Here is a 14,169-nt window from a genome sequence, read left to right as displayed (position 1 = left end):
AAATAGCAAAGAGGAGGAATAAAGGCCAAGGTCTACACAGTTTGCTGCATGAGAAAGACACGAGGGGAAAAAAAAAAACAAAACAACATGGAGGAGAGGGCAATAGCTGAATGCACACCAAACCACACAGGACTGGGGACAGGGTATGTCCCATGTCCTGCACCAACCCTCGATCCAGGAGTCACATGTTTGTAACTTCCCTTCCTAAAGGACCCAAGAGCCACTTCCTATTGCTGTGCCAAGACACTGCAGTACCTCTGCCCATTAACAGTCAGGGTAATGCAACAGCAGAGCACAGGGATCTATCCAGGATGGCTTTGAAATTCAGGGAGAGAAGTATTTACAACTACACCTGATTAACTGCGATGTCCTCCTGTTTCCCCGGAAAAAAAACGTTTGCTCTAAGTACACAGTTCATCCATAAGCAAGAGATTACCACAGGCACAAACTGGGAGTAAGCTGAGAAACAGAAGGCTACATCTTCCAAAAAACCCACCCCTCCTTCCCCCTCTCCTCTCCTTCTGTTTTTAAGCCTAAATTCAGTCACATTGCACAGAAGATGCCCAGCAGCCTTGTCATACCACAGCTTCTCCCTGGGCTTCAGAGAAGTTTGGAGCTGAGTACATCACTCTCTGGTGAGCAGAGGGCTGAGACATGACTCTACCACTGTGGCCAAAGCTGTGCCCTTGGCCCATAAGATCTGTAGGGTGCTTTGGGAATGTCAACCCCTCTTTCATCTGTTTCACTTGTATATAGTGGGGCTTAAGGGGGAACTAATCTGTAGGCAATGACTGCCGTTGGGGAGACACGACTACTCCTTTGCTGCCAAAAGCCTTCTAATAAGGAGCTAGCATTTAAAAACTAAACAAAAAAGATTTAAAAAAAAAAATCCCAGCCTATTGTATGCTTCAGTTCTGTTAGGGATGAGGCCAACACATGACTCCCAGCAGCTGCCGTTGCCTCCAGCAACATCTCCTCCCTTGGACAGCGGTGGCTGAGGATAGAGGAGGACAAGCAAAGAGAAGCCACTGGGATCTGGCTGTGTCCAACCAGTGCCACATCCCAGTGCTGGTTTTGGCCTCATGAAGACCCCTTCCCAAAGGCAAAGAGCTGCCCACAGCCCCTCTACCTGCTGCTGGTTGAGCCTCACAGCGAGGGGAGCCTGGTGTGGATGGAATTGCTGGGTGGTCTCCAGCACAGCACACACGCTGCCCGCAGCAATACCAAATCATAATAAACAACCCCCTCGCATAAAGCTCCCTCAGTTCAGATTCCAGTTGGGCTGATATCATTTTCATCTTCTCTTTGAAAGAAAAGAAAAAAGCAGAAAAGGGGAAGGGGGGGGGGAAAGAAGAGGAAAAAAAACACAACCAAAAAAACCCCCAACAAAACCAAAACCTGGCATCCTAGGAGAGAGAAGTGAAGCAAGCAATGGATTGGTACTGCCCGTGTGTGTCTCAGCTCCCCCAGCGTGGAGAAAATATGCTGTTAATCAGCTCCCCCCCCAAGAGGAACAGGCTCATTTAATTACCTCCTGCTTGCAGAGTCCGGCTGCAATGCTGCTTGCCCAGCGTATTGCACGAGGAAGAAACAGTCACCGACCCTCAGCAGCTGGACTGGAATGGGATGAGTGAGCCAGGCAGGAATCACTCCGACCCTGGTATGAGGAGTGAGGGGGTGAAATGTTCCAGAGAGGCTGGGCAAGCAGGCTGCCTCCCAAACCTGTATGTGCAAGAGCACAAAGGGCACATCACCACCCCACCAGAGCCATGGGCACTGCAGAGAGGATAGGTGATGCACCAAGAAGTCACCTTTTCCCTATCTGAAATACAACCTCATCTGAGGGAGAACACGGCCAAGAGGTGCAACAAATGGGTTTCCAGGCAGGAAAGAGGAGAAGAATCCAGACAGAATGCAGGGAAGATACTCAGCGAGAAGGCATCATGCCACAGCTCCCTCTCCTCACCAGCAGCATGGCATGGACACTGCACGTGAGAACATCTGTCAAACCCTCTGACTGTTAGGCTGCTGGCATTTTGACAGGTTAATTTGGGATGCACTGTAGCATCGCTCCTATGGAGCAAATATTTTCCAGGTCTTATGTACCACAATGCTTACAAATGTCAAAGAGACAGCACACAGAGGGGCAAGCATTGGTCCAGTTCCTGGAGAGGGAAGCTAGTGAAGGGCCTGGAGAACAGGTCTTAGGAGGAGTGGCTGAGGGAACTGCAGTTATTTAGTCTGGAGAAGAGGAGGCTGAAAGGAGACCTCATTGCTCTCTACAGCTCCCTGAAAGGACATTGGAGTGAGGTGGGAGGTAGTCTTTTCTCCCTAGTATCAGGGGATAGAACAAGAGAAAAAGGTCTGAAATTATGCCAGGGGAGGTTTAAGTTGGATATTAGGGGGAAAAAAAAATTACTGAAAGTGTGTTCAAGCATTGGAACAGGTTGTCCAGGGAGGTGCTGGAGTCACCATCCCTTGAGGTGTTCAAAAACATGTGGACATGGCACTTCAAGACCTGGCTTAATGGCCATGGTGGTGATACATTGACTGTTTGACCCAACAATCTTGGAAGTCTTTTCCAATCAAAATAATTCTATGATTCTAAGTGTGTCCACCTCAAAGCCACTCACTGGACAGTCACTTTGGAGTGGCTTCAGCACAATTCTGCTCTCCCGCCTGGGAGACAGCTGGGATGTTTAATAATTAATGGCTGCACACTGGCCTGCAAGGCCGGTCTGAAAAGTGTTGCTACGTCTTTAACAGCTGCCAGCGATGGGAAACTCATTGGAGTGTGTGTTCGGAGGGGAAGAAGGTTAAGATGATTAACTGGTGCTAACAAGTTTAGGATGTGGAAGAAGTATTTTCTTGGACGTCCATCAAAGAGAGGATTGAATGTTCCCCGGCAGGGGGAGGGAGGGGGGCATACAATATGTGTTTAGCAGATGAGGTTTCTGCCTCCTGAAGCTGCCCAGCCCCGCATGATGCAACCTCTCCTTCTTAGACCTTTGCCTTTCCCCCTGTCCCATCAGCCATACTTGTGGCCCCAACCTGGTATGGGGGGCTGAAAGGTGATCCAAGGGAAGGAAAGCTGCCCTTCAGCTTTTCCTGTTGATCTGTGTCCTGGGACAGCCTTTGGGCACCAGTGAATCAGCCTGGCCAACAGTCCCCACGGGGCCAAGGCGTAGGCGGATGCCTGGAAGAGCCAAGTAGGAATCAGGTATCACCACACCAAAACTCAGCACTCCAGAAAAGAGGGCTTCTCCTGAGCCTCTGCAGCCCCACAGCAAAAGTCTATTCTTTGCCCATTGCAGGGACACCAAAGAGAGCCATCCCTGCCCCTAGGCAGGCCAGCAGCCTGTTTTTTACCTCCCCATTGCCCTCGAGCGTGCGGCAGCAGCAGCTAACATTAGCACCGGAGCAAAGTCCCGTTTCAAACAGCTTTGGAGAGAGCCACTTGGCGCCTGCCACATCTCCCTCAGCCCATCCTGGGTATTTTCGGTGCTCTTGGCCGGCTGGCGGGCGCCCACGCTTTGCGCAAGGGGCTTGGACGCCGCCGGGTGCCGTGCCCCGCCATGGAGCCTGGCGGCCGGTGCGACTCACCCTCATTCCTCTGGCCGCCACAAAGCTGCCAGGATGGGCAGCACACGCGAGACCCACGTCGCGGGGCCCGGATCTGCGTCAGCAGCTGACGCAAACCAGCCCGGCCATGTGCACGCAGCCCAGGCCTGGGAAAAAAATAAAACCACCCCTCCAGCCCGGTAGCACGCTCGTGCTGAATCAAAGCCCTCACTGTACAGTAGCAGCACAATGTGCTCTTGGGGTTTCCCCCAGCCAGCTGGGATGGGTTTGGCCTCGCCCTGTCAGGGCGCTGATTTATGCCCATATGTACCATATACATTTTAAGCACAGACACGCAATGGTGTAAACACTGTGACAAACATCTGTACACAAACCCGTCAACTATGCAGAAGCTCCCTGTTACAGACCTCCACACACGTCCCCAGTTCCCCACAGGCAACCTGTCTGCATCCAGGGTGCCATTCTCTATTGGACATGTTACTTGGATGCAGCCTAGCCAGGACAGTGAAGGTCACAAATGAGCCATTACCTGATATAAATCAGTAAAGCCACAACGTTTTTCTTCTCCCAGAGAAGGAAGCTGTGAATACCTCATCCCTGGAAGTGTTTAAGACCAAGCTTGGATGAGGCTTTGAGCAACCTGGTCTAGTGAGAGGTGTCCCTGCCCATGGTAGGGTGTTCAAATTAGATTTTCTTCAAAGTCCCTTCCAACTCAAGCCATTCTATGACTATGATTCCTGTGTCAATCTTGTTTCAGCCTGGAGGCCACCGTGGTGGATATCTGCTCCCCAGCAGATCACATCCTCCTCTCCAAAATCTCCATATTTCCCACACATTTAATCCTTGACATCTTGACATCATGCCTTCATCTGAGGAAGAGGTTAGTTTATCCCTGGTTTTGGGCAGAGGATGATCATATCAAACAGCCAAGGCTTATCTAGGGCTGGGAGGTAATGTTTGGGATACAACTTTTGGGATACAATACACAAGCACCATCAAAGTTAATGCTTGTGCCACCAGGACTTATGCTCACCTGGACATAAAGGTTCACTTGTATACACCCTCTGGGGAGAGCTTAGCCTCCAGAGAAAAAGACCCACAGCAATCTTGTGTTTTTGGAGGAAATTTCCTTCCACATTCCAGCCAAATAAAACAAAAAAGTGAACAACAAAAAAGCTTAAAACAGAAGGTTTAAAATAAGAAAGTACAAAAGACTACAAGGAGAGAAGAGCTGGAGCGTCCAGGAGACAGGCAGGAACAGGGCAAGAGAGAATTCACTCAAACAAGCAGATGGGTGTAAGCAAACAGGCCACCCTCTTGCAGAGCACTTGTGACCATCATTGTTGCTTCAGTCTTCCTGTTTTTAATGCATGGATTGTTTCTAACTATTTTGGATAAAGAGGGAGAAACAGAGGTGCTTGCCTTCCTAACTCCATTGGCATGGCAGCACCACAAGGACACTGCCAGCCCTCCACCCATTTTGCAGTCCAGGCATCACTTGCAGCTGTATTAACAGCTTACATGAGACTTCCTGGTCTGCACTGTGGCAACAACAGCAGGTTCATTAAAATCAATTAATTACTTCTTAAGAAAGCCACTTCAAATCCCAAATACAGACTAAGCCGGATGAGTTGATGCTTAGGGGTATAAGGAGCATCATTGCTTCCTCTTACCGTCCCTCCACCATGGATATTGCAACTCTCAGGTGACAAAAGCCAAGGTGGGGGTGACTCCTCAAGCTGCTCCAGGCATCTGTGTAACAGCACAGCTGCCTACATGTTCAGAGAAGGAGAGTTAAGACCAAACAAACTGTTTGTTTTCTCCTTGAATTGTTCATCCCCATCTATTCATAACTGCTCCCAGAATCCGTGGAATTCATTGTGTGGTTTGCATCTTCAAAACAAACGAAACAACAGTATGTCTAAACCAAACAAACCCCAACCCAAAATACAGCCAGCAGGCCAAGGCGCATGAGCAACCTTCGAGGATGAAGTGTGTGTATACTCTGGAGGGCCCAAAAAATGTGGAGGGGAGGGGGAACACATTGAAAATTCAGGGAATAACAGAATTCCCAGGGAGATTTCTTACGGGGTGGGAGGTGGGGGGAGGAGGAGAAGTACTTAAGCAATGATTATGCTGCAATTTTTCTTCCAGATGTGCCATGCTGAGAGGATGCCGTGCCAGTAAATAGCACTTTGTGACACAGCAACGTGCAGCTCTGGCTGTGGTGGTGCCGGATGCCCATCTGCGGCAGCCCAGGAGCTGCTCCCTCCAGAGCTCAGCTCTCCAGAGGGCCTGGCCGTGGGGACTTTGCCGACCCACTCAAGGGAAAAAAAGGCAATTCAGAAAGCTCAAAGCTGCTTCAGATAAATCTCTTCACACACATCCCCCCCTCCCTCAGTTTTTGGTTAGAGGTTGTCCAAAAGCTGCATTCAGACACTTTTAAAGCAGAAAACACCTTTTGCATTGTCAGCATGAAAAACCCACTCTGATTTGTTGTCCTGAGAAGGGGTCAAACAAAACCACAGCGTTTCACCTAGTTCAATGCACCTCCTGGAAGGCTACCACAGGGATGGGTGTTTCACTGCACACTCCCAACATCACACTCCACGTGGCTCTGAGCCAGGGCCACAAACACGGCTCGTGCCTGCCGGCATTGAAACAGCCAGGGTGACCTTTCCACACCCCTGCCCCACACCAAGGATCCCAAACATCTCTGCCTCTCAGGGCTCACCAGTGTGTTCAGGCACCCAGATCTGTGGGAGCAGCCCTAGCAAGATGGAAAAGGATCCTATTAAAAATGACAGCAAGAAGACAAAAGCCGTGAGAACAACCTGGTAAGAGGCAGACCACCCCAGTCAGGGGCTTACAGGACACAGGCACTGGCTCCCTTTTTGGCTTACCTCCCCAGAGGAGTTTGTGGGAGAAGAATCCCAAGTGAGAAATGGATGTGATATCCTGCCTGGGTGCCGTAGGCTGCCCAGAGCTCAGCCTACACTGACCAGGGGTCTGTTCCTGCTGCATCCATCCCTGCCACTTCCTTCTCCACCAGCCTAGGTCCTGCCCTTCTTAACATTTCCTCCCTCTGAGGGGCCAAGGCAAGGGTCAGGATGTGGGAAATCCTGCCACCTCTTCTCAGCTGGCCCTCCCAGCTCAGGGTGACATATCCTGGGTGGGAGTCAAAGCCCCATGCTGCTTCTTCCTGGACTGCTTCAGCAGCTGTGGCTCTGCTGAGGAGGTCCAGTCAGAACAGGAGGGCTGCACCCCAGGAGGTGCACAGGATGCCTGGACACCATGTGGCCCATAGTCCCAGGGTGCAACTGGGGCCACCACTGCACCTTTCCTCTCACAGACCATTGTTCAAGGGAAAAACCACCAACATCTTTGAGGTGCAGCAGCTCCTGATGATATTTCTGTAAGATCAGTCAGGGCTGAGGAGAAGGGCCAGGTGGCTTTCCCTGCACCCCAGGCTGGGGCAGATAGTAGACATGTGTGAGGAAGAAGTGCCCAGTGAACATTCCCTTGCAAGCTTCAAAGACATTCCCATTAAGATCCCAGTTCCTGGCTAATGCCAAAACCCTTGCAGCTGCCCCACACCAGCCTCCAAGCCCCTGTAATAGCAGAAGGCAAATTGGTTTGTGGTGCGGTTGTGCAATCTCCCTCTGACCACTAGTCTCGGTCTCCAGGAACCCACGAGGTCAGAGGTGCCTCCTCTCAGCTCCCTCCTCTGCCCTCAAGTGCTGCCACAGGGAGGGATGGAAAAGCCATTCGGCATCCCCCCGAGCCAGTTCCCTGCTTGCACAGCTAACCGCCTCCAGCACTGCAGGCTCTCAACCTGCCCAAGGAGGAACTGGACCAAAACAAGCACTGCGGGGGCAGAGGGAAAGGAGCCAGCTTTTTTTTTTTTTTTTTTTTTTTTTTAATATATGTATATAAGGGATATTGAAGACAGGAGCAAAGAGCCAGCAGAATGAAAAACAGCCACATGGGGACTGTGAAAATAGGAGCTGGAGAGAGGAAGATAGGAAAGGTCTAATAAAGAGAGAGTCACGATATATAAAATACGCAAGCACCCACCTCCACCAGGAAGGCTGTGGGAGGGGGGGTTTGTGGTATTCCCTGGCTGCTTGAAACTGGGCAGACAGGGTGTGGATCTGTGACTGGGTCTGGATCAGACCAGGAAAGTTTAGGTTTTCACCCTGCCAACACAAAACACAATGCTTTCTCCTCACAGCATTTTGTTACTACATAGCAGAAGTCAAGAGAGGCTAATTGACCACAAGATATCCTAGCCTCAGGTAGCTCTCCGATTTCTCATCAGCATCCAGATCCCACACAGAAAATAAACATTTCCATCACCTGAGAAAAGGCACAAGGGGGGAGTTACTTCTAGAAATCAGAGCCATGGTCCCACCAGTACCTGCTTAGTCCCAGAAAAGCTCGCCAGGTCTCATCCTAGAACAGAAAAACCTTAGATCAAAACCTGTGCTGAGCTCACTGTCCATATTTGGTCCCAACCTGTATGATATTGTGCCAGAGCAGTATGGCTGATAGTGGGGACAGAAGGAATCACACAGATTAACTATCAGACCAAAAGAACAGAGTAGTCAATTACCCAGGAAGGTTGTGCTAACCTTGGAGGTTGTGTCCTCCCCAGAAAGACACCACTAGAGAAGGTTATTGCAACCTCTGAGCTCATAAAACACAACACCAAGGAGCACCATCTCACTCACAGGTAGTCACACCCAGCCCAAGTGATCCAAAGTAGCAGCTTCCCAGATGAAGGAAACACATTTCTTTATCATTTGCTATAAATACAGCTGAGTTGTCTTCCTGGCCATGTTATTCCTGCAGTCCTTATCACATGCACTCAGATAGCCACAGCACAGGCACACACTTTTCAGTCTTCTTGCTCCCCTATTCCCAGCATTTCCAAACCATTTATGTTCACAACCCCCTGTGCCCTGAAGCTCTTCTACAGCAATGAGTGACCCTACCCAGGACCTCCACATCCATCCTGAACAGGTCAGCAAACAAACTTCTCTTCCTTTTCCCCTTCTTTGCCATGCAGGGACCTGGCTCACAAATAGGGATGAACTCAAATGTCACTTCTGATAAACATTTATTTTTGGTGCAGAACATGATGTGTTTACAGGAGAGTGGAGCAGGCCAGTGAGAAGCAACGGGCATGCGCCAAGTCTTGCAACATCTTGAGGCTTCTCAGTGCTCCTGAATACTTGGGTCTCCTGAAAGGGTCACAATGTCTGGTCCTTAGGGTATTTTGAACACAAGGAAAAAAAAAAAAAAAAAAAAAAAAAAAAAAAGAGGATTGGAGAAAAGGATTCCCAAGGTCTCAGGCTGAAAAAGAGACCATGCTGAAACAGCACAACAATGCTTTCAGGTGGCCTGCGTTGCATCAGCCTGGAAAACAAAGCGAAACACCCTGGAAGCGAGTGTCTGAGGCAAAACTATGGCTGACTGAAGGTAACTTTATTTCTGCACTGTCCAAAGCTAATCAAGACTTCACCTGCCATAACACCAGCTTCAGACCATACCTTGATTCCCCTAGATGGATTATCTAGTAAGGTGAAGGAAATGTTTACGAGTAGTTTCTGTGCCCACAGGACATTTGGTGAAGACAAGCAAGACCCTTATTATCATTGCCCTCCTGAACCAAAGCTGTCCTTCAGAAATACCATGAGCTTAATGGAATGAGTGGGTACCTAAGTGTTTACCAGAAATCCAGCACCAACTGCTGCTGAGGCTTCACAAGAGATGTGGGCAACTGTAACCAAGTAGCACAATCCCGATGCTGAAATCCTTGGGCAATTTAACTATCACACACATAGTGTAGGGGGTCACATTCAGATCACCACAAAACCTAGGGAATCTCGTTTTTTCTCTACTTCCCATTCAAGTTCTAAGTTTCCTTCTCCAGGATGGCTTGGAAACACCAGGAGAATATTAATTCCTGTGGTTTTATGGCATTTATATGTCAAGCCTAGGCAGGAACTTGAAAATGGAGTAGCGCTATGATTTGTGTTCCCTTTGAAGGGAAAAAGGGTGAAATTTAAGAACAACGGAACTCAGTTCTGACCTGATCATTGGAGAGGAGATGCTTAGGAGATATTTTATCTATAAGTCTTTTAAACTGAAACCAAGGAAGGGGGAAAAAAATCCAAACCCTTAGTTCCTGTGGTTTCTTTCTGAGACTAAAAAGAAGGAGGCCCAACAGTTCTGACCTGGACAAGTCAAATCAGGCATTTTTCCAATGTCCTACAAGTCTGGACCCTGGATTTTAGTTCTTTTCCATCACCAACCTGTATAGTTGTATCTCCAAGTTTCCCAAGGTGCTACCTTAATAAATCCATTTTAGTTTGACAAGAGACTGTACCTCCTATGTCCATGCACAGGTCTAAACACACTGCTTTCAAGACAACATTAGTGACAGCAAGGACAAGTCCCCCTCATCATTTTACCCACTGTTACCCCACTGCTGACAATCCTTAAATATGCTTTGGTACCTGTATCACCAGACTCCAACAAATACCTCAACACTGGGCACCAAAATAAATCAGAGAAACCACAGAACACAGAAATGCCACTTTCAGATGTTCTTCCAGACAGAGCTTTCTCTGCCTCTTTCTTTTCAAGATGAGTTTCAGCTACTTAGTTTGGATATACACATTTAAAGCCTCCCAACACTTCATCTTTGGATATGAGTCGTAGCCGGAACTTCTCTATTTTTTTTTTTTCTGCAGTCAAATGCATCAAGAGACAATGAGGAAGGCTGAGTGATTCATAGCCACGGAATGAAATGCCATTCACAAATGTTTTTTTCCATAGCAATTTGTCACTTATTGTATTGAAACCACTTCAGAAGATGTGCCTCAAAGACCCTCTTGATATTAGCATGATTAAAACCATAATGCAATTAAGCAATCCCATCATATTTCTGTACATTGTACGAGTGGGACTCTGAGTGACCACTTCACTCAACCCCCTGACAAATTGCTGTTTCTAAGAGAAGACTGTTATTCTCTAAGATGCCTCAGATAGTTGTACAAGACCAAAGAATTCAAATCTTCTCACCCTGCAGGCATTTTGGCTGACCAAAATTAGCTATTCAACTTCGGTGCTGGGTCCAGCCTACGTGCTTCAAACCTTCTCAAACCAGCCATGAAAGATGTTGCCCAGGGAGGTGGTTGGGGCCACAACCCTGGAGATATTCAAGGTGAGGATTGACAGGGCTCTGGGCAACCTGATCTAGTTGAGGATACCCCCTGCTTACTGCAGAGGGGGTTGAACTGGATAACCTTTGGAGGTCCCTCCCAACCCAAACCATTCTATGATTCTATGTGCCTTTCCAGAACTATTCTGCCAGCTTCAAAATGTGTGTCTAAAATGAACAAGAACATCTGCCTTCTAGATACAGCTTTCTCTCTTTATTGACTATCTAGATGTCTACCTGGATGTCTGTCACTTTCCCTGCTGTTTCTGTCACATGAAGAGCTGGCACGTGAACCACGTCAACATGATTTCTTACACACATCTCTATGCTGATTTTCTATATCTCAAGGACATTGCTTTTAATTATAACTTTGCATTCATATACCACACAGAATCAAAAAAGCTTATGTGGACAAAGGTGTAGACCAAAAAAAAAAAAAAGGCCCTTCTGAAGTGCCAGATCCCTACCTGCTGGGCAGTTGCATCGCTGCTGTGTCTCTCGAACCTCTCGATGTCTCGGCAAGTGGAACTTCAATTTCTGTCGAGGGAGGAAAAAATGATTCATTAATAGCACTCAAATAAAAGCTTCAATATCTTGGAAAAACGAGGCTGGAGGATGCTGCCCAACTAGAGGTGGGAGAGAGAGAAAACAGTACAGTTTGGGAAAGAAGAGAGGCATTAAAATTCATACTCTTCAGGAAGAAATGTGGGGTTTGATTGGAAGCAGGCTGAGGGAGTTTCGTAATGGCCTCCAAATGTGGTCCTCCTGACAAGCATTACAAAATCAAGAGCCAGCAGTGGCAAATAAAGAAGTGAGTGCATCCCCATGAGAAAACCACATTTCTCCGAAGACACACTCAATAGATGAACAGCAGAGATCTGAAGCAGGTATTCTTCCCCCATGCAGCAGGACTACTTATGATCATAGAGAACCCTGGACAGATAGAAGGGTCCTGCTGAAAAATTGCAGCTGAAGGTGGCCTGAAAAAAGCAACAGCATTATCTCCAAGTACAGATCAAGACAAAGCCTATGAAGAGCTTCCAGAAGGTGGAATCATGTAAAAATGTTCATTCAGAGCGAGTTTGGATTTCTAATGGTGCCAGTATCAGCCTCCTGCTCTCTGGCCCCATTTGTGTATCTCTTAAAGAGGCAATAGAGTCCACCTGAGACTACTACATCTTCCCTTACTGGAAATGTCATTAAAAGTGACCCATGCCCTGAGCAAAATGCAGTCTGGAGGCAGCATCCACACCACCCTTCACAGACTTCATTAAGATAACTGTCATTTGGTGAAGAAAATGCAAATCAATCCAAACAAGTTATTCATTAATGCTTGTGAACCACACTTGGGTTAATGATTTGAGAAGACTGTGCTGCTGGGGTGCTTGTGCTAAGGAGTCACTCCACCTTCCATTCCAGTCCTCAAACCCAAATGTTCATCCTGCTTTCACATTCTTTATCATCCTACCTACTCCACAACCAGGGCAAATATTTCAAAGGAAATAGCTTTATGTTGGACTCCACAGAAGCCCGTGTCCAGGATTATAGAGAAATTACTTCATTTTCACAAGGAACACCTCCTTGCAAGAAGGCATCAGTTTGGGGTACATTTCTTTTAAAAACAATATTAAAAAAAATTTAAAATAGAGCAACATATTTCTGCCTGGGATGAGGGAAGGCAGAACTGGCTGGAACACTTCCATTTTTCACTGTGACTGACTAGAAATTGAATTATTTTTTGACTTCTTTATTGCATGGTAGGCTGAAATGTTTTGATAGCAAGCTGATTTGATACCAGGGCAAGGAGAAGGTTTCACACAAGGATAGTTACCAGCTCCTATACAGCTTTTTCTCTGTGTTTACCTTCTCAGTTTAAAAGCAAAGATATTTGAATTTTTGCATTTGAGCACATTCCCATCTAGCTGCCACCCCAGATGGCATGGCTCTGGTCTGCAGTGCTGCCTGGCTTCCAAGGCCTTGTGCTGATGGTCAAACATGGGCACAAACAGGGCAGCACAGGCTTTATTTGGATACTCACACTGGTATGTAGACATTCGTATTCCCACTGCCATCTACACACATGCCAACCAAAATGTCTGAATATTAGACTGGCATGTTTGGATGGGGCTCCCATCTTTGGGAATTGGGTTTAGCACAGGGAAGGGTGATGGTTTACACAGGCAGGAGCAGAAAGGAATTTCCTAACCAGTGAGAGTCCGGACACCCTAGCAGCAGCAGGGCCCTTTACAGGACAGAAACCTGCAAGGAAACATGCAACAGATCCCTGCCCCACCAAGTGCAGAGGCCAATGGGAAGCAGCCAGACAGGAAGGCAGAATCAGGGTTTGCAGCAAGAAACTTTGTTTGGGTTGCTTTTGCCAGCACACAAGGAGAAGAGCAGCATAACTGGACTTCCCAGAAAAGTGGTGACCCACCAGGACACGAACATGATTGGGAGAGGAAAGGGAGCGATAGCATTTTCCTGCAACTTTATCTGCAGGGTCAGGGTAGTGGAATCACCTTGGGCAACTGAAATAGCCTTCTCAAGGATGGGGGCCCCTCAGGAGCGAGGTGTGGGTGCTGCTGGGCAGGGCTGGGACCACAGCCCTGAGCACTGGCATACCATTTCCCCATCAAGCATTCACCAGTATGGGCATATCCCCCATCCTTGGCCATTGTGATGCCTCTCTGGGGCCAAGAAACACTGCACACCCCTGGGGAGTGCAAAGAGCAGTGGTGCTATGGGATTGCTCCCCTTCAGTGGGAGGCAAAACCTATGAGGAATTTAAAGTGCCTGAAGCTGAGTCTCCTGCACAATCTATTAAAGAAACATTAACTGCAATAGAAAAAATCCTTGACTTCTGGAGATCTCGATTCAGCTTTGGGTTGAGATGGTGAAACAAAGTTAATTCGTAGTCTTTTCTGCTTCCTTTATTATCACTGTGCTAAATACCACCTGGTCCAACACGAGAAGCCAGCTTTGCTCAGGAGAGCAAGAAAAAAGGACTTTCCTCTCAAATCACCTTTTCCAAGAGATAACTTCCATTCCAAGGCAGCAGAAAGCCATTCAATTTTAGGGCAAAAATGACTTCTGTAAGAAAGATTAGAAGAACGTTGTCTCTAGGAACCTAGTGTTTGCAATTTCCTTTCTGGAACCTGGGCTTTGCTTTTTCACCTGGGGGACACCTAGAGCATGAAATATCAGAGCTTTAACTGGCTACTTCTTGCCCTCACAGAAATTCTGAGAATAATTCTTGCAGAGAGGACTGGCTTGTCAGCATAGTTTGCTTGCTCTTCCCTGTTGTGATTTCTAGGGACATAATGGCTGCAACTTTCCCCTAGACATATGATAATGGC

The 14,169-nt window shown here is 47.7% G+C and overlaps 1 protein-coding gene across 1 annotated transcript in view; it reads right to left on the bottom strand.

Moving 5' to 3' along the window:
* COL13A1 (collagen type XIII alpha 1 chain) overlaps positions 1-14,169 on the bottom strand; it is a 98,822-nt gene that overhangs the window by 79,894 nt on the left and 4,759 nt on the right. The window contains exon 2 of the mRNA XM_054382406.1: positions 11,281-11,350. Within this exon, the coding sequence (XP_054238381.1) occupies positions 11,281-11,350 (70 nt within the window). The remainder of the gene's footprint in view (positions 1-11,280; positions 11,351-14,169) is intronic.

Source organism: Indicator indicator, chromosome 7 (genome assembly GCF_027791375.1).
Source record: "Indicator indicator isolate 239-I01 chromosome 7, UM_Iind_1.1, whole genome shotgun sequence".
Taxonomy (NCBI): Eukaryota; Metazoa; Chordata; class Aves; order Piciformes; family Indicatoridae; genus Indicator; species Indicator indicator.
Note: the sequence above shows the minus strand (reverse complement) of the source record. Positions and strands in the feature narration are given on the sequence as shown.